The sequence below is a fragment of the Dromiciops gliroides genome, chromosome 1 (genome assembly GCF_019393635.1).
Source record: "Dromiciops gliroides isolate mDroGli1 chromosome 1, mDroGli1.pri, whole genome shotgun sequence".
In the NCBI taxonomy this organism is placed as follows: domain Eukaryota; kingdom Metazoa; phylum Chordata; class Mammalia; order Microbiotheria; family Microbiotheriidae; genus Dromiciops; species Dromiciops gliroides.
Genome location: NC_057861.1, coordinates 751,846,464 through 751,870,963, shown reverse-complemented (window position 1 = coordinate 751,870,963; position 24,500 = coordinate 751,846,464). Strand labels below are relative to the sequence as shown.

The 24,500-nt window shown below is 40.9% G+C and overlaps 2 protein-coding genes across 3 annotated transcripts in view; one reads left to right on the top strand and one right to left on the bottom strand.

Annotated features, from left to right (window-relative positions):
- CACNA2D3 (calcium voltage-gated channel auxiliary subunit alpha2delta 3) overlaps positions 1 to 24,500 on the top strand; it is a 1,069,564-nt gene that overhangs the window by 907,798 nt on the left and 137,266 nt on the right. The gene's annotated exons all lie outside the window — the stretch shown is intronic.
- Positions 1 to 24,500, bottom strand: part of LRTM1 (leucine rich repeats and transmembrane domains 1) — a 50,585-nt gene that overhangs the window by 3,493 nt on the left and 22,592 nt on the right. The window contains 3 exon segments of the mRNA XM_043991655.1: positions 2,879 to 3,475; positions 5,304 to 5,355; positions 5,358 to 5,494. Of these exon segments, the coding sequence (XP_043847590.1) occupies positions 2,879 to 3,475; positions 5,304 to 5,355; positions 5,358 to 5,494 (786 nt within the window).

Genomic DNA, 24,500 nt, shown 5'->3' with positions numbered 1-24,500 from the left:
TCTATACTCCACATGCCTCATTTTATAGATGAGGAAATAAGAGAAGACAAGTAAATTGGCCAAAACAAGACAGATAGCAAATGTCAATTCAGGATGCTCATGTGCCCAGGATGTCTCCAAATGTGATGCCCCATCAAATATATCTGCTCCCCGACTCAATCACAAATGCACATGCCATGTTTTCTACCCTATTTAACATTAGTTAACAAGTGATGCATTTTAGGACATCTCCCACCTGCCTCCCATGATGTCCCAGAACATGTCTTCATGACTCTTCTGCTCTTAGTAACCAAGTTTTGAGAATCAAGTCAGTTTCCAGAATACATCATCTTCATTAACAGAAGTATAGCTATGTACTTGTCATTATCCTCTCTCCTTAGATTATGGAGTTTGTGTGTGCTTACCTCAATGGCATAGAATTTAGAGCTAGAAAGGGTCTTCTAGAATGGGGCTTCATAAACTATTTCCACTTGCAACCCCTTTTTGCCTGAGAAATTTTTACACAACCCTGGGTATATAGGTACATAACACAGATATTCATAACCTTTTACTGTTGCCAAAGTTTTCATGTCCTCCACATTAAATTATGTGACCCCATATGGGGTTGCAACTCACAGTTTAAGAAGCTTTGTTCTAGATGATCTCACCCCCTCCCACATTTTTCAGAAAAGTAAACTGAGGTCAAGGAAGTAAAATGACTTTCTCAAGGTCATACAAGTAGATAATAGCAGACCTAGGATGCATATTCAGGTTCTCTGACTTCAAACCCAATGTTCTTTCCAATATGCTATAGCACCTCTTACTCATTGAAATGTGATTTCATTCTATAACCTTTGTTCATAACTCTTAGACTACTTTTTAGTAACAACCACAATGACAACTTGTTAGCAGATTCCTTTCAAATGCAATATCTATGATAGCTCACTAGGAACAAACAATCTTTTCCTCCTTGTTTTTCTGGCATCAGAAAGCAAATCTGATATCATTATCTTCTGGTTCTAGGAATCCCCTTCTGTATTCATGGCAAACTCTCTGGGTCCCAGCAGTCCATGTTGGCTTTAAATGCCCTCCTCCAAAGACTATCACTTTCCCATGTAGAAACAAAATTATATGTATGTCTGTATGTGTGGGTGTTAGTAGCTGGAGTTTTTACTCCATCAGCATAGAGGACTCCCAGTTGAGGCACTCTTTCCACCAAGGTAGGCCATCATTTTTACTACAACTTGTGGTCTTAGAGAACTATCCTGGGCACCTAGAGGTTAAGTGACTTTTCTAGCCAGCATGTGTGAGCAGCAAGACTTGAACTCATCTTCCTAACTTCAAGGGCAGCTATTTATCTGTCATAACCCACCACCTCTCCTGGCCATGTCTGGTTATTTATCTGCCTGTCTCATGTGAATGTATTGAATGAATATGTAGAAGAATAGACATGGAAATAAATTAAACCTTAGCTCAAAGAGGGAAAACATTTATTAGTAAGCTATTGCTATATGACAAGCATTCACTTTGTTTAAATATCCTGCTTTTATACAAATGTAGAAACTTAACTCTGCACTCAGGAAGATTAAAGAATTTTACACGATCATACAGTTGGAAAGGAGGGAAATTCAGAGGCCATCTTGTCTAAGCCACAATTCAGGTTTCCCTTCCATAACATCCCTGAAAACTGGACAATCAGCCTTTGCATGACCACCTCCAATGGGTGGGAGCTCACTCCCATAAAATGCAACCCATGCCTCTTTTGTACAGTTCTAATGGTTCAGAAATTATTCTTCCCCCATTCCTTCATCCCTTCCTCCCTTCCTCCCTCCCTCACTCCCTTCCTTCCTTCTATCTTTCTTCATTCCTTTCTTCCTCTCACTCTGATGTTTTTCTCTCCATGATTCTTTTGCCACTTTCTGTCTTTCCTTCTTTTTCCCTCCCTCTCATTCTCTTTTTTTCTCTATCCCTCTCTTTCTCTTCTCTTACAGTTCTCTCCTCTCTTCCTCTCTCCTCCTCTCTTTTATCTCCTTTTCTCTCCCTCTCCTATTTTTGGGGGTCAGTATATCTGTGATTTCAGCAGGGAAGGGAAAGTTTGGGTTTGTAACATGGAGACCAGTAACTCCTCTGTAAATTATTATCTTTAGGAGTTGACCGGGAGCATAGAAGTTAAGTGACTCTCCCCAGGTCACAAAGATAGTCAGTGTCAGAGGCAGGATGTGATGTGAAGTCTTTCTGAGTCAGAGTCTGGTCTTCCAGCCCCTGTGCCATGCTGTTCCTCTATCTATTAAAAATGTGGTAAAGGTTCTTTTGAAAGTATAAGAAGAATGCACATACTTGATCACTAAGAAGCCAACCAAGGGGGAATCATTACAACACACACACACACACACACACACACACACACACACACACACACACACACCAATCCTCCTTTACACTCGTGCATCTGAATATTCACATGTGTTTATACACACATGCGCATATGTATACCTATGTATATGCACATACACATATGCATGTTTGTGGTAAGAAACAAAGAACATTGGACCCAGCTTTTCCTTGGTAAGACATTTTCTTTCCCTGGACCTTTGTTTCCTCCTCTATTAAGGGGGGGGGGGTATGAATCAGCTGACCTCTGAGCTCCATCTCTGCTCTGTCTGTCTTTGAGTCTAGGAAAGACTCTTTAATAAGCCCCATTGGCCAATAAATGTAGAAACATCCTGATTTTGCAGGGGGCCTCCTGTCCTTTCTTGCCTGTGCCTGTAATGTCATCAGTCCAGACACACAAATTAGTACTGGACCGCACACCCTCAAAGTACTTTCTAAAGTGGAGAGCGAAGCCAGCCGTCCCAGAGTGCTGGATGACAAATGTTGTTTCAGGAAACAAGTTACTGACCTTTGTAGACAAATCTCTCCAGCCACAGTTTAAGATCCAGCAAGTGACAATTGCATTTCCACAGGTTGTCCTTGAAAAATAAAGCTCTCAAGCTGGGGAGGGATGCTAGGTGAGCCCTATGGACCTGCTCTAACTGGTTCCTCTGTATGACAAGTCGAGTTAGGTGGCTCAATGTCTCCCCTTTAAACTTGGGCAGCTCCTGTATGTTGTTAAAGGACAAATCCAGCTCCTGCAGTTGGGGCAGGGATTGGAAAACCTTGCTTTCCAGGGAATGAAGGGAGTTCCTTGTTAGGTTTAGAACCTGTAAGTGGACAAGGCCCAAAAAAGCTCCAGGAGTAAGGGTAAAAATGGCATTGTTGGAGAGATCTAAGGTTCGGAGCAAGGGTGTGCCACTGAAAGCAGAAGAAGGGATGTCTCCAATCTGGTTATACTGCAAATGCAGGATCTGGGTCTGAGGAGGCAGTTCTGAGGGGATTTCTCTTAAGCCTTGCCTGCTGCAATCAACAGACTTTGTAGGTGTGTGACAAACACACTTTTGTGGACAGCTACCAGCCCCATGGACTAGAAGCAGCACACTGGAGAGCCAGACCAAATCACCTGCAAGAAAAGGGAAGGAGATCACAATGGAGACATGGGTTTCAAAATGAAGTCTATGAAAACCACCCTTCTCCACTTGGGAATGAGTTGATAATATAACACAGGATTGAATAACAGTTCCCAGGGAGTACAGTACAGATGAAGCAATGAGTCCTTGTGCAGAGAACTAGAGAAGAATTTGGAGAAGAGTCCCTGTTGCAAACTTGAAGCTAAGGATTCATTTTTGTTTTGTTTTGTTTTCCCCTTGCTGGGTATTTAGAAGATTGAAGTCCCCAAAGCATCAAATTGAAAGGTGAAGCTATCAATTTTCTTTCATTTTTTTTTTTAGATTTTTGTCTTCCATTAGCTATCACTTAAACCTCAATGTTGGTTTCTTTAATCATTTTTTTTTCTTTTCAAGTTTTACTAATGCCTTTTGTCACATCAGTCATTTCCAAATATGCCCACCCTTTATTGCTGCCATCCAGTAAACCTCTCTTTATAACAAAGGCAAAAACATTAAGCAAATGGACCCTGTGACTACATCTGACTGCACATTCCATAAACTGAACACGTAGCCCCTCTCCTCTCCTACAATAAAAAAATAGAACGCACATTTCTAATATGCTTAAGCCTGATTGTTCATTATATTTTCTTCCTTTTCACTCCTATTGAAACTTCAGTTTTCTAAGGGATGTCAGTATTAAATGTACAACCTTGAAAATGAGACACTGATTCCAGATCTCAATCCATATTTCACCAAAGCCCTGAATTTTATTTGGTAGAATTCTCTGAGATCAGAGGAATGGGAGATGGATTTAGTTTTCTGAAAAGAGCTCATCGAAGGCTTCACTACATTTCTACTATGATAAACAGTCGTTTCAATTTCTAGCTATTACTCCTTTCTGTACCCCCTACTTTCCCAAAGGCCTGAGTTTCTAACAGTAGAGAATGTCAGTGACATCGAACTGTTATTTCTCTCTAGGGATTCGCCAGCCAGTATTGCTGTGTTGAAAGCTTGAAAGTATTATCTGCTTGCAAGAAAATCTCTTGACAATGTTTCCTTTGCCTTTGACTCAGTGAATAATACCATGTTTCTATTAAATACACTTAAGACTGTTTCTTTTTCTTTTCTTTTTTTAAAAAAAATAATCCTATGTAATGTGCACATAGTGAGATAATGAAGAGATGGAGCAATTCCTGGCAGGAAGATCCCACTTGATATATTTTGGCTCAGTGGCCTTTGAACATTCAACACCCCCATACCACCCCACCCCGCTCCAAAGCATTCACCTCAAGTTGTTTCTGTGATTCTGTAAATAAGTTAAGTGACCTGTTTCAAAGACAAAGATCTCTCCGTCAATCTCTATTTTAAGAGCCTTGGAAATTACAGGGCGCCCTGAGTGTTGACTGTGGAGCTCAAACATTAATTTGCAACAGGAAATCAGACTTTAAACTAGAGAATGTGCTTTCAACAGAGCACACTAATCTATTAATGAAAGGCTTGGCTTTCTGTGATTATGTTCAGTTTAGACATCTCTTCCTAACTCTTATCCTGAAGACAAAAAGAAACAAAACAAAACAACACAGCGCATGGGAACATCACCTCTTAGCACCCCATTTTTAAAAATGGCCCATGGCAGGTCAATTAAGTATCTCTGGTTTGAATTATTTTTTTTCCTTCCCAGGAGTCTGAGATAAACAGGCATTCTGCATCTGCTCAAGCATGGTTGACAGGAAAACCTTTTAAAAGATGGTTCTTACAAGTCCTTCCCCAATCTCAAAGGATACCCAGGATATCCACAAGATATAGGAAATTTACTATGAGATGATGAAATTAAGCTCTCACCTTTCATGACTGGTCCTTGGACTTTTGGGTTGTGATAGTTCATCCAAGTTAATCAATGGAAAAGGAATAAGCCAACTTCACATCAGAAAGCTGCCTCTTTTTTTTCCCCCTTTTCCTTCTCCTAATCCACCTTTGCTTTGCCTTGCTTACTCTTACAGGAAGGCACAATGGCAGCTTCCTGAAGACCGTTCATTAAAACAATTCTTCCCAGGGTCTCCATCTGACCTCCAGTGGGAGATCTTCTTGTGCCCTTCTTGCGCTCTCTCTCTCTCTCTCTCTCTCTCTCTCTCTCTCTCTCTCTCTCTCTCTCTCTCTCTCTCTCTCTCTCTCTCTCTCTCTCTCTCTCTCTCTCTCTCTCTCTCTCTCTCTCTCTCTCTCTCTCTCTCTCTCTCTCTCTCTCTCTCTCTCTCTCTCTCTCTGTTTCAATTGTCTGGCTCACCGAGAGTTCCCCTGACTCTTTCATTCACTCAACAGGGCACATATAAAGAGTGTCTGTCAAAGCTTGGGGAACAGCTGTAGCATTCAAGCCACGACCTGACAGCCTGGGCCTTTTGATTATTTAATCTGCTTGAAGTCCAAGGCACCAAAATAAAACCACCTTCCTAATCCTGCCTGGTTTCTACATTCTGTTGACTTATTCACCCCGCTGGGTCAAGACATGGGATGCCTATCTAGGAGGCCAGGATCAGAGGTAGCAGTGTGTATGATATTAGGGCACAAATTGACCTGACCAGTGGTAAAGGGATCATTTGGGCACATTCATGGTGATTCGCTAGGCTGCCAGCTCCTGATGACCCAGCAGTGAAATGACAACCTGTTCTCTTGAGATATCCTGGCCAGGTTACATAGAGTCTGCCTCCCCCTCCCCCCTGAAGCCAGACACATACACTTCTGCCTGCCCATCCAGGCCAAGGTTTGCTTTTCCTTGAATTGGCCTTCCTGTGTGTGTCTTATAACTGTTTCTCCAGCTTTCTAACTTCCCTGATGCTGAGTGCTCAGTTTTCACTCATAAAATAGTTAGGGCACCCAGGGCCAGCATCAGAAACCAGTGACCTGTGTCTGTTCCCTAATTAAAATGACAAGGACTGTTCCTACCAGGGATTTGAATCCCAGTGAATAAGCTGCTCAGGGTTTGTGAGACATTTGCTATTGGCTCATTAGAGTCTTCAACGAATCTCTTGCTTTCTGCAGACATTTCCCAGGGATCTCTGTGCTTCAACAAAAGTTAACATTCTTGTGCTTATTGATCTCCAGGGAGTTAAGGATTGATGGTTAGTAATAGATGAGATAGAAAGAGAGAGAGGGGGAGAGAAAGAGAGAGAGAGAGAGAGAGAGAGAGAGAGAGAGAGAGAGAGAGAGAGAGAGAGAGAGAGAGAGACGTTGAAAGACAGGAAGAATTAAAGAAAAAAATGTGATCTTTTAATGTTTGAAATTAATTTAATTGTAAATTGTTCCTAAATGAGTTTGAGTGATTACATTGATGTCCAATATAAAATTTTCAATTAAATATTTAATTTTTTTTAAGTATACAAAATCAAGCGAAAAACTAAGACCATTTTTTACCCTTAATTTTTTTCTTTCTTCTTAATCTGTTGATATTGACTGTTCACACAAATAAAAATTATTTTTCTGAACTATTTAATTCTTTATTTGATTACTTATTTCCCCCAAATAATTATGACATTATAATTATGATGATGATAACTAACATTAAAATAGTATTTCAAGGTTTGCAAAGACTTTACATTCCTTATTTTAAATGATCCTCTCAACAACCCTGTGAAGACTTTGCTATTAGTATAGTCATTTCAGATAGGAAGAAGCTGAGGCTGGGATATTATGGAATTTGCTCAAGACCATGCAGCTAAGTGTCACAGGATGGATTTGAATTCTGGTATTCTTGATTCCAAATCCACCATAAAATTCATTGTGTATATGCCTGTTCTTCTAATCCCTTGTGTTTGTATATGTATGTGAACATGTATGTATGTGTGTCTGCATGTACATGTGGGCCTTGTGACCCATCACACTTAAGCCTCCCATTCATTTGGACTTTATTGCTGTGTATGGTGTAAGTTGCTGTCATAATAGGTTGTTCCTAAAATAAATGCCTACTTTGTATAGCCCACTTTCCAGTCTCTTCAGAGAAGGCCCAGACACTTGCAGTCTGCTTTTATCCCTTCTTTCTCCAAGGTGATTAGCTTTCATTATTTGAGTGAACAACCCTAATCTGTCCATTTTTCAGTCATGACAATCCACCAAAATAATAATAATAACAATGCATTTTAATACTCATTCTTCTGGCTCTGTTGCATTTCTCAAGCAGAGTAATGCTTTTCTTTTTTCTCCAGGCCCTAGCATAGTGTCTTACACACAGTAGGTCCTCAATGAATGCTCCGTGAAACAATTGGAATTAAATTGAATTCCACAGTGATAGAAACAGAGTTGGGGAAATGGTACTAAACGAATAGGTGCTAAGAATCACACAGTCTCAGGAATATCTATTAATAGCGTTACAACTTTGACAACTATAAATGTTCAGTCTCTGCCCAGAGATAATTTTGATACACTATTAAAGATACAGACCAAGCTAGCTTAGAAAGTATGTGTATACAGGGGAGGGGACCACATTCAAGGCATGGTATGGAAATGTCTAGCAAGTATCTAGACTTAAGACTGGGCAAGATAATGTAAAATGCTCATCAATAAGCCCAGGATCAGAGGGGTAGAAAATCTAGTCATTGCTTAAACTCTTTGCTAAGTAGGTTACCCTGCAATTGTATGTAAATGAAATAAGAGAATGGACAACACACAGATGTCAAATGATACAGATCTTGCCATATTGTACTATCCCTAGCAATAAGAGCAGAACCACCATGTTTTATCTCTATCAATAGATTCTCTAATGAATTGATGATATAATTTACAAAGATACCTTAAGATGAAGTAATTAAGAGCAGCTAAGCTTTATCAATTTTTTGTTTTGAATTCACCCATAAGGTAATACCATAATAAGATGATACCACCAATACCCATTGGCATTTTTTTTGCAGGGCAATGAGGGTTAAGTGACTTGCCTAGGGTCACACAGATAGTAAGTGTCAAGTGTCTGAGACTGGATTTGAACTCAGGTCCTCCTGGACCAGTGCTTTATCTACTACACCACATATCTGCACCCCCTCCCATTGGCATTCTTTTTGCAACTTATATTCTTAGGAAATTGTCTGCAGGACAGTGTATGTCAGAGAAGGGACATGAATTCAGGTCATCCTGACTCTGAAGTCAGCTCTCTATTCACTATACAATTGCAGTCTCACAAATGTACACAGAAGAAAGCCATCTGAAGGCAATACAATTAAAAATATTCAGGGACCAATTCTCAACATATTTTAAAGAGGGAAAAGCAGGAAAAAATGGAAAAGATCAGAGATATTGACAATAAAAATGGATCCAGAATGTTTTACGAACCATTGACCTGTATGCCTGTTTTCTCTTTTCTATAGAATCTTTGTGGGAATGCCTTATGCATGCATGATAAGTGTCTTCAATGAAAGCACAGGAACAGGCAAACAATTTTTCTAGAGCAGGTCCATCTTCACAGTCCCACAGGTGACTGAGAGGTGTGGAAAATATCAGTTTCCATTTTGTTTATTGATTCTTAAGAAAGCCTTCAATTCAGGGGAGCAGAATCCAGCCTTCAAGGCTTTCCTTGTTAGCAACCTAGCAGGTGGGAGTCTGGAGAAGTAGGTTAATTCACAGCGAATAGTGTAAATCAGGGGAAGAGAAAACAGGCTTGTATAGAATTTGACATGAGATCCAGCTCAGCCAGATTGTTCTGAGAATGATCCACAGATCTTGAGAACCACAGAGCCACCTGGGGGACATTCCATGCCCCAGGTGTGGGCCCTGCATGTAGGGGATTGGGAGAGGGAGAAAGACATTGATTGAGTCCAGTGTTCCATCATGGCCAGGTGCAGATGAAACAGATTGAACACTAGGGAGACCAAGGGGTCTCCCCACTCTCATCCATTCTCCATATTGCTACCAAAGTCAAAATCTGACTATGGATTCTTCTACTCAATCAAATCTAGAGCCTCCCTAACCTGTGTGGCTAGGCCAAAATATAATATTAATTCTTCTGTTTAGCTTTTAAAGCCCTCCATGAATTGTCCTTCCACTATCTTTCCAACGTCATTGGGCTGTATTTCCCATCCTATACTCTGCAATCCAATCAAACTGACCTTCTCTCAGTTGCTCACACTTGACAATCTGCCTCCCATCTTTGGACCTTTGTGCATTCCTGGTGTGTGGCTTCCCTACATGGAAGGAAAGTACTTCTTACCTTTTCCTCATAGAGTCCCTCACTTCCTTTAAGATGGGAACATCTTCTGCATGAAGCTTTTACTGATTCCTCCAACCATTAGTTCCCTCCTTTCTAAACTACTTTGCATATGTTAATTTTTATTACTGTTTCATTTATGATGGTTATCTTTACATCTACTTGTTTCTGCCCCTAGAATAAATATGTGCTCCTGGTAAGTAGGAAATATTTCATTATTTATACATGTATTCCCTAGTGACTGCTACAGTGACTTGACACATAGTGGGTGCTTAATAGTTACTTGTTGATTAATTGATTCTTTTTTTGTTTGTTTTTTTATTTTTGTTTTTTGTTTTTTAGTGAGGCAATTGGGGTTAAGTGACTTGCCCAGGGTCACACAGCTAGTGAGTGTTAAGGGTCTGAGGCCGAATTTGAACTCAGATACTCCTGACTCCAGGACCGGTGCTTTATCCACTGCACCATCTAGCTGCCCCTGATTAATTGATTCTTAACCATAATCAACCTTATTGTCTCAGGTATCTAAGTTGACCCATTCTATTATAGAATTTGTTTTCTCTTCCTCCCCAAGGGGTTTGCCTACACACAAGACACAGAGATAGAATTGATGCCTGTGTCATGTGTAGAGAATCTTGTCTTTATGGGGGTTACCATAGCCTATGGCTATGGAAGAGGGTAGAACATAGACCTGGGGCATGACTGTTGCCAAAAAGCATCTCCCTGAAATATAAGAGCTCTTGCATATCCTGATATCTTCAAGAGTTTTTGTATTGCATCCATTCGGTGCTTTCCTGTTTTTTTCTTTTATTTGAGCAGAGATCTTGGGCTCAAACTGGACTTTTATTATTGTAAGAAGTAAGTTTCCAGTGAAGAAACTCATTTCACCAATGTAGTATTTAATAGATGTCTGGGATTGTGAGAGTGAGAGAGACTTGCTCTGAGCCAGTAACTATAAGAAATAGGACTTGAACCCACTTCTTCCTCACCTTGAAGCCAGCTTTTTATCTATGCTATCATATGACAGAGTCCAAATGAGGGACCATAACTAAAGAGGCAACTTTGTTCTAAAATTTGTTGAGAATCAACTTCAAGAAACATATAAAAATAGGGATATAGAGATTTGTGAGAGGTATTCACAGCAGTGTCGTGGAAATGTCATCAGGTGCGAATGAAAGAACAATACCCTAGACTCTCCCAAACCTCCTTTTCACTGATGTCATCATGCTAATTAGTAGAATGTAATCTTCTCAAGGGCTCAAACTATTTCAACTTTGTATCTTACTCTCAGGCCTTAGCATAGTTCCTGACACATGGAAGGAAGCCACTTTGTAAGTATCTGTTCATTAATTAGTATTAATCTTATATAATGTCAAGCACTACAAAGGCTTCCTCTGTCCAATATATGGCAATCCAAAATACCATTCTTACTAATCACACTGAAAAAACAAAATGGATGATATACAAAAATTAGTCAGATCATAACAGTTGCTTGACAGGAAACCATCCTTCATTATGTACAGATAGCTAATGATCTGGGCCTAAAATTGACTAGAAGGAAATATTTGGGTTGAATTGTACTTGGGAAATTGCACAGTACTATCAATGATCCCTAACTAAAAAGACCCATTTTAGGAGAATAGGAAGTATTATACTTAGTGTGAAATAGTTGGTAGACCATTGGCCTCAGAGCTAAAAGACCCAGGTTCATGTTCAGATTCTGACACATTCTAGCTGTGTCACCCTGGATAATTAACTTAACCACTTGGTGCCCTCAAGCAACTCTCAAAGACTATAGGTTACATAGATAGTTCTAGCCACCATTGGTAAGAAGAGTGCCTCATGGGAAGATCCCAACATAGCTTATAAAATTACAAGTCTGGAAGGGGAAAAGAAACTCTGTGTTAGGGGGTATGAAGACAAAAGGAAATATAAGCTCTACTCTCAGGGGCTTACATTCTACTGAACTAGAGTGATTTTTCCTTTTTCTTTTCTTTTCTTTTTGGTGGGGCAATGAAGGTTAAGTGACTTGCCCAGGGTCACACAGCTAGTAAGTGTCAAGTATCTGAGGCTGCATTTGAACTCAGGTCCTCCTGAATCCAGGGCAGGTGCTTTATGCTCTGGGCCACCTAGCTGCTCCTAGAGTGCTTCTACTAGAGAGCAATAGCTTGTTCCAGGGGTTAGAGAACTGGACCTGGAGACACAAAAAGATGAGTTCATATCCTGCCTCAGACACAACTGTGTGACCCTGGAAAAATCATGTAGCTTCTGTCTGCCTTTGTTTTGTCAACTGTAACATGGGGATAATAATGGCACCTACATACCAGAATTATTGTGAGAATCAAGTGAGATAATACTTTGTGAAACATGTTGTACACCTTGAAACACTATCTAAATGCAATGCTGGCTGTTACTATTAATGGAATACCAGATATTCTAATTTCCTTCATTTTTCTGAGAAACAAAAGTGATAATAGGAAGCCTTCCACCATCTGTGGAGAGCTTTTGGCAAAATGTGGACAAGAATTGCACAGAATGAGATGGTGTGACAATGGCTTGGACCTTATATAACAGAGAGGCATAACCTTATCCATGAAACAATTTATCAAGGATCAAAGTTGAGGCATATCAGCCATTGGAAAAGAGTTGGGAAGTGACCTCATCTTTCAGTCTGGTGAAGGAAGCTAAGGTGGGTAGGCTTGGGAGCCTGGTCAGCCAGTCTTTATTCTACTTTTTTTTCTCATTATTTTCTTTTGCTTTTAGGGCCTGGCTGGCTTGGTAAGGTCAGGGTACAGGGGATACTTCATTCCTTTTGACATATTGTGTGTACCTTCTTTTGCCCATGTGAGAAGAAAAGACACAGCTTCTGGAGGAATGTTCCCAGCACCCTCTGCATCATGGGTGATATTCTCTTAGCCATGAATGGCCCACCGTAGCACCCACTTGACTCATTGACCTTATTACAATGTTGGCCAACTTGGTCATGATAGTCATTGCTGATACCAGCATGCTCTCATTGGTTCACTGGTCTTGAGTCATCTATTGGCACCTGACATGAGAGGGAAATGGGCCTAATTTTCTTTCCTTCATTTAGCATTTTCAAACACTCCTATTAAGGGGACCCAGTTTCTACTCTTTTGTGTAATTTAATTGAAATTTGTGTGGGATTCTCAAAGTCAGCTGTGACTTACTTGGTTTCCCTGCAAACAAAAGTAAATGGTTCTCAGTAACTTGGAAAACTTAAAATATGTTTTGGTGGAAGATTTTTCCTGCATGAAACTCCATGCAGTATTCATTTCCATTCAATTCTACATTCAAAAGGCCATGCAGCAGAATGGGATGAAAGCTGGCCTCAGAGTCAAGGGAAATGGGTTCAAGTTCTGCATAATATATAGTAACTGTGTGACCCTGGCAAAGTCATTCCCTTTCATTGTGCCTCGGGTAACTCTCTAAGAAGATAAAGGTCAGAGCAGGTCCCAGTTTGCATTGGTTGAAGGAGTGCCCTACTCTGATGAAATACCATTTCTCATAAACAATAATTACTCCAGGCCCTGAGAATGCAAATTCTGAAATAACAGAATCCATGGCCCTGGCAAAACTGAAATGATGTTTTATGTCAAGCATAAAATACATCATACTTGAGTTACTTTCCATAATGCTACACTAAGTCATTCAGACCTATTTCCAGTGTGACCACATGAGATGGTGATTCGCATCCATTGTTTTCCTTCTATAAATGATGACGGGGGAAGGGAGTTTGTCCCATATAAAATCTATGAGAGATGTTTGGCCAGAGAAGACTTCTGTAATCTCTTGCCTTTTCACCACTCAACTGGATTCTTACCATTGCACATCTGAGGTTCTAATGGGATTATAGTAGAGACAAAGGAAGGGGTTTGTCAGGCCTCAAGTAAGTGTGAAACCTTTGAGGAGCCACATCAGGATCTCTAAGAAGTGAAATTCCATTCCTGTAGAAACAATTCCTCAGGAAACAGCAAGTAACTCCCCCTCCCCATAACTCAGTACTATGAAATGAATGCCACCATCTCTTCTCCACTCAAAGACCGCAGCCTCAAAGTAAAGAGTGCTTTACCAGGTGAAAGGCAGTCAATGTAGGCAGACAAAGCACTTCCACTGAGAGTAAGAGACTGACTGATTCTAATGACTTCACTCTGAAAGTTTGTCAAAGCTCATCAACAAACTCCAGACCCAACCCTACATTTTCATTGATGTGGACAGAAAAGCAAAATAAATTAACAAGATCAGCAAAAGGTTAGGATTTTCCCTTCAAAAAAAATTGCTGGATGGTCAAGTAATATCTAGCAACAATAACAGCTATAGGTAGTGTCCTGTAATGGCCAAAGAGCATTAAGTATTGGAGAAAGAGAAGATACAGGTTCAAATTCTGCCACTCAAATGTTTTAGCTTTTGTGACCACAAACACATCACTTAACCATTCATGATGATTTGCCATGGTTATAGGTTATAGTTGAATCACTAATCCATGTTAGTATACAAATGGAAGGTCTTTCTATACCAGGAGTACCTGAAAGCCCAACCTTACTCCTGCAGAGTAGATAGATGGATGGCTAGAAAGATAAATAAAAACAAGCAAACGAGTAGATGATAGGTAGAGAAATACAAATGTCTCTATATATACATATGCATATATTATATACATATATATATATATATATATATACCTTTTGATAATAAAAAGGAGAAAAATCAGCTAATCCATCCATCTAGGAAAAAAATGATTCATTTCATCTGATGGCTGCTCTCATAAAGATTGTTTTAATGGCCAAACATGCTTTCCAGTGCTATGTACGCTATTTGGGGAACCTACATGCTCCTTCTGTTCATGCCTTGGAAAGTGATCTGACAAATCCTTCCCTTTCAACAGGATGATAAGGTATTAAGTATCAAGGGGCTGAACCTGACTCATGAGGCAAAAATGTCTCTGCCCACTGGGTCACTCTGTGGAGGGTCTTGCCTTCCATGTTGGTTCCCTCTCTAGGGGAAGGAAGTAGACTGATGTTGCCTCTTAGTGTTTGTTTGTTTAAGAGGAACTAAAAGTCAGGGATGAAGCAAATCCCCAGGCTCCACCCCATGTGAATGGCTGATAGCATTCAGGCTCCGTTAAAAGCCGGCATTTCAGCTGTCTGGGAAAGGTTAATGATAATTGACATGAAATACATGTCGCCAGCTTCCTTGCATAATTGGATATTTATTCCTACAGCTAAGTAAACAGGCAGTTCCAAATTGCGTGTTTCTCTCTAATTGGGATTAATTTTATGTGTCTTTGCTAGGAAATATCCATTCAATCATTGACCACCAAATATTTATGGGGCATCCATCTAGAGCTTGTGGAGCAATGTGATGGAAGGGCTAGAGCACAGGACTTAGAGTCAGAGAGTCATAGCATCTAAAGACCATGGTCTAGGAGAGAGGCCAGAGCCACCCACTGCTGGGACTCATGGAAACTAAGGAGACTCACTTCTCCATCCTGTGCACCTGGCCATTTAGTGGTGTACTGTACTTCTTACTCTAGGCTGCTCACTAGGTAGAATGGACTACCCAGCTCCCTGACTCCTCATGATCCATCTCAGTTTCCTTCAGAGGAATGTTAACTACAATGATGATACCTTTTACTATAGTCTAGGGTCCCCCCACCACCAAAAAGGATGGAGTTTAAAAGAAAGTATCCATTGTACAAGCATGAATCAAGTATGGAACAGGGCATTTGTAGTGCCCAGCAAAGTGAATTCTAAGCACCAAGGAATCAGAGCAGAATTGGAAGAATCTAAGACAGTCAATTGGGATGCTAACAGCCCAGTTTCATTAGGATGTGAGCAGTTTTCCAAAGTCTACTTTTTATCCACTTCACCTCTGTCCTCTCCTGGGCACAGCCTCATCAAAGAAACATGACCCTCTTGTTGAGTGATGTTGACTCATCCCTTGGCTGTCATCCACTCCTGCTACTGCTGTACCAACCATCACCATTCTAGTGGACATAGCAGTCACTGCTTTGCTGGCCTTTTCAGAACCTCATGATCTTCTGAAAGTCACAAGAATATCCATGCTGACATTATTGCTCAGAAAGAAATACAATAAAACAAGACAGTTGGCCTCGCCCCAGATTTGATGAGGTAGGCAGAAAACAAACGCATTGATGTAAGGGGCTACATGTCAGCTAAGGGTTATTCAATTTTTCTACCTGGCTATCCAAGAATCAACTAAAAATCATCTTTAATATTTTTATTTATTTTTATCTTTAATATTTTAAAGGCAAAGAGGAAGAATAGTGCTGAAGTTTAGGTTGTCCTTTCAGTTGGTTTTTAGTCATGTCTGACTCTCCTTGACCTCATTTAAGGTTTTCTTGGAGTAGTCTTTCATTTCCTTATCCTTCTCAATTCATAGAAGAAGAAACTAAGGCAAAGGGAATTATGTGACTTGACCAGGGTCACACAGCTAGTGAGTGTCTGAGGTCAGATTTGAACTCAGTAAGATGAGTCTTCCTGACTTCAGGCCTGCCACTCTATCCCCTACGCTTCCACCTAGCTGCCCCAAGGAACACATACACTAGGACAATGCATTTGGATCCAGAAGGGTCCTTAGAAACCTTCTGGTGATACCTTTTACCCACTTCTCTGCCTGTTACAGATGAGGAAAATGAAGATGAAAAGGATTAAGTGACTTGCCCAAAGTCATCCAGGCAGTAAGTGTCAGAGCTAGGATTTTAACTCAGAAACAGAACAAATATAAACCACACCTGTCATCTGCCCTCAAAAGCTGTTTGTTTTTCTACTGAGCTTTCTTAGCTGAATGGGAGTCTGGGTGGGTCCGGGAAATATGCTGATGAATTCTGTTCTCCTATTGTAGGCAGGAGAACTGCTTGGATTCAGAAAAGAGAAAGCTTCCTCATAGCAGGCTAACTACTGCAGAACCCCCCCCCCCATGATGTGCTTGCCTGAGAGTTTGCTCTGGTGCTTACCACTTGCCTACCTTCCAATGGTGGTCTAGGATTGAGCCCAACTGCCTGTAGTGTCAGGATTAGAGGGAAGAGAATATTCCATTACCAATGCATTCCTAGGACCAGACCTCTAACACTGCTCAATTGTGTCCATAGTCCATCTATGGAGATAAAGATAAAATGCATTTCAGATAAGTATGATTAAAGGTAATTAGTGAGCTCATTTTGCTGTTACAGTAAATAGAAACAGATGTTCCTCAACATTAAACTAATGATAGAAACAAAAGAATCAAGAAAAATGGGAATTGGGGAAGGCAAGCCAAGCTCTCTTATTTACATGTTGTTTTATTTAGATCTTGTGATTGGCCACTTTTGTCCCTGCCCCAAGAATATAAATGGGAATCAATTTCATGTTCTTTTTTTTATTGTTTATTCATGTTACGCCATCAAACAAGTATCTTTGTGGGGTTCTTTCTGGATTCTTGTCCCCTTTGGTAGTTCCGTTATACTATGATATTCCCATTTCTGTTATGGATTAGATTTTTTTTAAATTGTATTTTTAGATTATAGTTTCAGGCACATTTCTCGTAATGCAAAAGCTATTTTGCATTAGGATTTTTTTTTAAAAATATGTTTTGGGCTCTGTTAGCTCTTTGATAGCTTTACAGCTTCCATGTTTTCAGGGAAATGCGGTCAACTCAACAAACCTTAAATAAGAGCACACCCCTGGCACAGAACCCATATCAGGGATCTCTTTTGTTATTCAAGTCTGCTTCTATTGCAGCTTATATTTCAGGCTATCCCAGTTCCTCAATGACCACTTCTTTAGCAAGGGTGTTTGTGGGAAATTTGGGTTACTTAGTGTCACTTAGAAGGTATCTGCATGTAGAGACCTGTTGGCAAAGAACAAAACTAGCTGAACTTGATAAACCAATGAATAACTAATATTCTTTTATTTTTTTAAAGAAATAGTTTATGTTTGAACTTAACTCAATGTGGGCAGGGATCTATGTTTAAGTATAAACTCAAAACTATTTTGTAAAAGAATATATGCTTAGACATACTTCCCACTACCTGAGTGACCTTGAACAAATCAGATAATCCCTTTACACTCAGTTTACTCACTTGTAAATATATGTGTGTGTATATGCATATACATGTATATATGAATATATGTGAGAATGTATAAGTATATATATATATACACACACATATATTTGTATATGTATTACACACACACACATACACACATATACACATATAGGACTAGATGACCACTATCACAAACAACTCAGCTATAAACATCTCTGTACAGATAGTTCTGCTTTTTAAAATGCTTCCCTGAGGCATCTTTCCCAGAATGGAATTATCATATCACATGCTATGGTCAGGTTTATGACTTTCATCATGTGCTGCCAGACTGCTCTCCTAAAGGTTGTGCTGGCTTGCCATGCTACCAGCAGGGTATGTGTAGACCTGAGAGGAAAGTCTTCTTCTTCTTTTTTTTTAAATTACCCATCACTTTACTGATTTCAATCCTTGGAGATTTGTTTCCCCAAATAAGTTTCTGAATTTGGATTTAGCTTTGGTATCCATGAATTTTTGCTTTAAGCATGGGAACCTGATATCACAACAAATGGTGGGTGAGTTATAAAATAAAAGAGAGGGGCAGCTATGTGGTGTAGTGGATAGAGCACCAGCCTTGGATTCAGGAGGACCAGAGTTCAAATCTGGACTCAGACACTTAACACTAGCTGTGTGACCCTGGGCAAGTCACTTAATCCCAATTGCCTCACACACACACAAAAAAAAAACAAAACAAAAAACAAAACAAAATAAAAGAGAGACAGAGAGGAGGGAGAAAAGAGAGGGAGGCAGGAGAGAGATAAACCATGGGGGAAATGGTAACTGTTGTCTTTAGTCTCAAAAGTCCTAGTCATATGTTGCTTTACTTACACTATTATGGGTTGTTTTTCAGTTGTTTGAATCATGTCTTACCCTTCATAACCCCATGTTGGGTTTTCTTAACAAAGATGCTAGAGTGGTTTGCCATTTCTTTCTCCAGTGAATTAAGGCAAACAGGGCTTATGACTTGCCCATAGTGACATAGCTAGTAAATGTCTGATTCTGGATTTGAACTGAGTGCTTCCCAGCTATCGCCTAAGCCATTCAGTAATATTATGGTATAGATGTTTTTTTTGTTGTTCAGTTGTTTTTTTAGTCAAATCCAACTCTGTATAACCCCACTTGGGGTTTTCTTGGCAGAGGTAATGCACTGGTTTGCCATTTCCCTCTCCAACTCATTTGACAGATGAAGAAACTGAGGTAAATAAAATTAAGTGATTTACCCAGGGTCGAACTACTAGTAAGTATCTGACACCAAATTTGAACTAAGGAAGATGACTGAAGGCCAGGCCTGGCACTTTATCCATTGGACCTCTTATCTGTCCATCCCCATTTTACAGATGAGAAAACTGAAATTCAGACAAGGGAGATAATTCATTCCTGACCACAAATAAAAAACAAACAAACAAACAAACAAAAAACCCCAAATTATTTGGAAGGCAATACTAGTTTCACTTAATATAAGTACAAGACTCTTTCCATTTGAAGACATTACTTATCCTTAATGAGCACTGATCTCATCTTTCTCTATGGAGCAGCCATATTAAAGTAAAGGACTGAATTGCAGAGGGAAGGCTCCACTCAGTTTTATAGGGACCAATCCAGGTTTATAATAGCAGCTTTCCATTTATTTTATGTGCTAATTTCCCAATCTGTTCCTTCATGATCTTATTGTCCTTAGTGATATTGCCTCAAGTGGAAACGCTGAATCTAGACCTTTCAGAAAATATCAGGTTGGTTGCAAAATGGCACCTATTGCATAACAAGGAGGCTTGTTCATTTATTCATCCCCAATCATGGAATTGCAGAATCCAAAGGGCTCCCAGAAAACCCCAACTGAGTCTTGTTGCAATGCTTTTCCAGCTTTGGATTGGAGCTCTTCAGTGAAGGGGAGCCAGCCCCCCACTTCCTGAGTATGCTTCTTATATTTTGGGAGAATTCTCATTGTTAGGAAATTCTGCTTGATTCCAGGTCTAAATCTCCCTGCCCCCTGGGACTAAAGAGAACAAAGCTCATCCCTTTTTCCAATGTCAGCCCTTTAAGGAATTAGAGCCAGCTGGTGTATCCTCCTAATCTTCCTATTCCTCCTATGTATCCTTTTTTTTTTTTTTTTTTTTTTTTTTTTGCTGGGCACTGAGGATTAACTGATTTGCCCAGGGTCACACAGCTAGTAAGTATCAAGTGTCTGAAGCCAGATTTGAACTCAGGTCCTCCTGAATCCAGGGCCAGTGCTTTATCTCCTGCACCACCTAGCTGCCCCCCTCCTATGTATTCTTATCTTCAGTCTAAATATTGCCAGCTCCTTTGAGCCATCCCTGACGTGACCCCATGACCATTCACCATCTTGGTGTCCCTCCTCAGGCTCGATATTTTCATTGTCCTTCAACCATGGTGCCCAGAGTTGAATACAGACCTCTAGGAGCAGGGAGAGGGCTGGAAATCTAATCATCTCTGGGCTGATCCCACATTACCCACCTACTGTGCACAGAACACGGTATTAATGGAAATACAAAGCCAAAGCCTTTGTTGTGGCCCTGACCCTGACTAGTGTTTGGACCAACAGGGTGCATTGGAGACACTACTGGATTTGGCCAGAGAAAATCTCCCTTCAAATCCCTTCTCACTCAATTCCCTTGTGACCCTTTGTGACTCTTTCCCATGTGCCAGGGGGCCTTTTTCCTCATCTGTAAAGTAAAGGGGCTCCATTAAATGTTCCCAAAGGTCTCTTTCTCTCCAAAGTTATAGGCCTGTGATCTTTAAGCAAATGACAAGCTCTTTGGAGCCTCATTTCCCAGTGTCAGTGCCAGTAGTGCTAAGAACAATGGCTACAGTGGCAGTCAGGATTTAAGAGGAAGCAGTTTAGGGAATTTGAGAGAAAACCTCACTGGGAGCCATAGAGGAGTGCAGTGCGGAATCAAGATGCCTGGGATCAAGATCCAACTCAGATCATTAGTAGCCTTTTGAGGCCTGGCTGGTCCCTCTACCACTCCTACCCCTGGTTCCTCATTTCTAAAATAAGGGAACTGGACTGGATGTCCCCCCACAAAGGCCATGACCAGGGCTGGATCGATGATGTTCTGCACCAGGATACAGCCTGATTATGGAACCCTGGGCAAATCACATAACATGTCATCATGTGCTGATCTATGCTTTTGGAAAAGGGCAAATGCCTCATTGACTCAAGTGAAATGAAACATCTATTCTAAAACGTCACCACAAAGAGCATTCAGTATACTCAACCACTGTGAGTTGTGGCCATTTGCATGATCAAGCTCCAAGTTCATTATATTTGCTGCATGTAAGATAATAGGGTGAGTATCTGAACCTTGAGCAGATTCGCTTCTGGCATCCATGTTCTACTTCTTGTTCTCCCTTGAAACAGGCTGAAGGTGGCAGGGGTCCATTCTCTTGTCACTCTGGCTGTCACATACCTATGACACCTGGCAGGACTAATCCATGTCCAGGGTCCTTGACTGAAAATGTCATACCCATGTCAACAGTGGGAGACTTTTTCAAATAAGTGACTCATCATCAGATATTCTACAGTGGTCTTACACTCTCTCTCTTTCTCTCTCTCTCTCTCTCTCTCTCTCTCTCTCTCTCTCTCTCTCTCTCTCTCTCTCTCTCTCTCTCTCACCAAACCCAGGATAAGGATTATTTAAAGGCATTATAGAAATGCTATTGAATCTGGTTTCCATTAGCAATGGAAAGAACCACAGTATACTCTGAAATGCAACTGCAATCATGGGCTCATAGACTGACTGAGAGCTGGAAGGGACCCTAAAGGTAGCTTCATCCAACCCACTTATTCTACAGACATGGAAATGGAAACTTCAAGAGGGTGAATGGCTTAACCAGGCTGTGCCTTCGACCTGACAGACCCTCCTTCCTATCACCCACTTCCTAGAACTCTAGCTTCCTTTGAAGTTAAGCTTAGGTGTTACCACCTACAGGAAGGTTTTCTTGATTTTCCCAGTTCCCCTTCCTCAAATTATCTTGTTTCCTTGGCTGCTTACAGTCTCTACCTTATTCAGGAAAGCCACATATTTTTTTTAATGTCATGATTTCTCTATTTGAATATAATTGTTTTCTTTGGGATTTGAATTTTAAACATTTTAAAGCATAATTCTGAGGAAGATTCTTTTCCTGACTGTCAAAAAGGTCAGTTCATAGCCTAAAGAAAGTTCAGAACCCCCTTTATATTGTGTGTTGTTGAAGGCATTCGGGCAGGTGGGGCTCCTTAGCCTTGGCAGGCAACCCGCCTAGGGGAACGAACCCTGATTTTAAACCTTCGCTGCCTTGCGGCTATACCCATATATGGGAAAAGCTTCAGGAGTTAACTCCGAGGAAAAATCAGGAGTTGGAGTCCCTTAGGCCGTTGGATGTTGGATATCACATCCCTCTGGCAACTCCTGCAGTGGCACTGGTGCCAAATTGTATTGGCTCTGCCTCTCCTTTGGATCCACCAATGTCGCGGAGAGGGAAAAATCTGCTGCATGGGCAACAGCTTGTTTTCCATATTGATCTGCCCAGGCCAGCGCCCTGGAGAGGACACTCCAGCTACTCCTCATGGGGTAGATACAACACGGGATGCGGAAGTTACCGGTTATAAGTCACTCAGGAGCTGCAGCTCCCATATCGGACTGCACAGCCACACTGTGGCCTGTGGCTCTTCAAGGCGCTGATCCATGGTCGTCCGTGACTGGTGGAGGCCTACTACTACTACTACTGTTGAAGGCAGTGAGGCAGGGTTGAGGGCTTATTTTCCCTGAATGGAATGTAAGGTCCCTGAAGGGAAGAGATATTTTGGCCTCATAGGCAGGTTGGGGAAGAATCAAGACATTTCTTCCCCACTGAAAAGGTCAAGGGAAAGAGAAACCCATCCCAGAATGGTTAGGTAGGGATTGGTATGTATGGCATGAAAGGAGAAAGTGCAGTTGAGTGGATACTGCTGGGCTGAGATTCAGGAAAACCTAGATTCAAATCTCTTCTCTAATATGTATTAGATCTGTGGTGTTGGGCAATTCATTTAGCTCTTCCCTGTGCTTGAGGCAATCACCTCGGAATTATTGCTAAGAAGAGATAGTGGCCCTGAGCATCCATCTGTACTTGTTCAAGGGACCTCCCCCATAGAAGCTGATCCTTTCCTTCCTTGGCTAGTCCTTCCCTATGGTACATATTTTAATCCCCTTCTTACGGCTTAAGTCCTTTGGGTATTACATTGTTTATGACTCTGTTCTGAGTTGACCAACTTGCCCCCAGCCTCCTTCTCTTACTCTTCTGATGACAAGGAGAGTACAGATCTTTTTCAGTACCTTTCCCAAGGCAGTCTGGACAATGATGCCGATCTATTTGGCCCATAGGAAAGAAATGTCTGCTACTTCCCCATGACACATGATTTGGTGCCCCCTGAAAGTGCAAGCCATTGTGTGCCTGCCTCTGGAGGAAAAGGAGAGGAGTTCTAATACTCCACCCCAGGGTGCCCCTGAGCTCCAATGTGGAAATGGGGATCATATAAAAGAAGAAGAGAGAATCTAGTCTCCTGCCATGGTGAAAATGTTTTCAGAACCAGAAAAGTTGAATGTGGAGAAGATGGAGGCAACCTTCAAATTTCCTCAAGAAATATTCCTCTCCTAGGGCTCTAAACTTAGAGCATCGTCAGAAAAATATACACAGCACTACTACAAAATGTGAGATGGATACATAGAAGAAATTGGAGATTCTAAATATCCCTTTAAAAATGAGAGGCAACTCTGGGATAGTGTATATACATGCTACTTCTAATTATTCAGGAAAGAGGATTTTGGAGTAAAGTCATGCTGAATTGGAGCCCTTGTGTCTTTTTTTTTCATTGTGTCATTAAGAAATAGTCTCCTTCCCTATGGTACTGTATACTTGAATGTATTAAAATACAGCTCAGCCCACTCCACTCTCTGCCCCAGTGCCTAAGGCTGGAAAATTCAACTATTCCTTGCTGGGGTTTTTTAAGCCCCACCAGTGTTTCAGACACACAGATATCTCTCAGTGCTCTGGGCCATATGTTTTCTATGCTGACAGGGTGAACTCCAACTTGACTCAATCAATCCCCCTTCCCCCCATGCCTTTATATAGTGCAGTACTTTCAACCAGAATCTTGCTCCAGGGGACTTCCCAATTGTGGACTGTTTGCCTTTAACATCACTGGCTGTGTGTTAAAGTCCTTTCTTTCAATAGTTCACTCTCCTCCCCTTTTTTTCTTTGAATCTTGGTTTTCTAGGGGGGAAAGGGGTCCTGCCATCTCATGAACTTTATGCTGTATGACAGCATTATCCCATTCGCTTCACGCTTTATATTATTAAGTTTCTTTTTTCCCTCCATGGTCCCTGTTTTCTGGTAAGATTCCTCAGAAAGCCAGATGCTCAAGGCAAGTCAATTTCAATGATGTCTAAGTGGACGAGTATTGCATATCGTGAACAACACGAATCCGTTGGCGTCTGGAGGAGTAGCTGGCCATATCGTCGAAGGCAGCATCCATTCACCAGACTTGCTTGGTCATTTATGAAGGGAGATTATTTCCCAGATTGAAAGCCAGTTAACACATCTGAAGCCCGATAAGACGAGGCAGTCTTGGTATGTTTCCTGTCCTGTAGTGATTAAAGGCAATGGAACTCTGGACTGGGAAAAGTTTTCCATGGTCCGGGGAACGCAGCAAATGTTTCTCCTGGTAATGCAATTAGGAAATATTGGCCCCAGCTAATGTAACTTAAACGAAACACGTTGT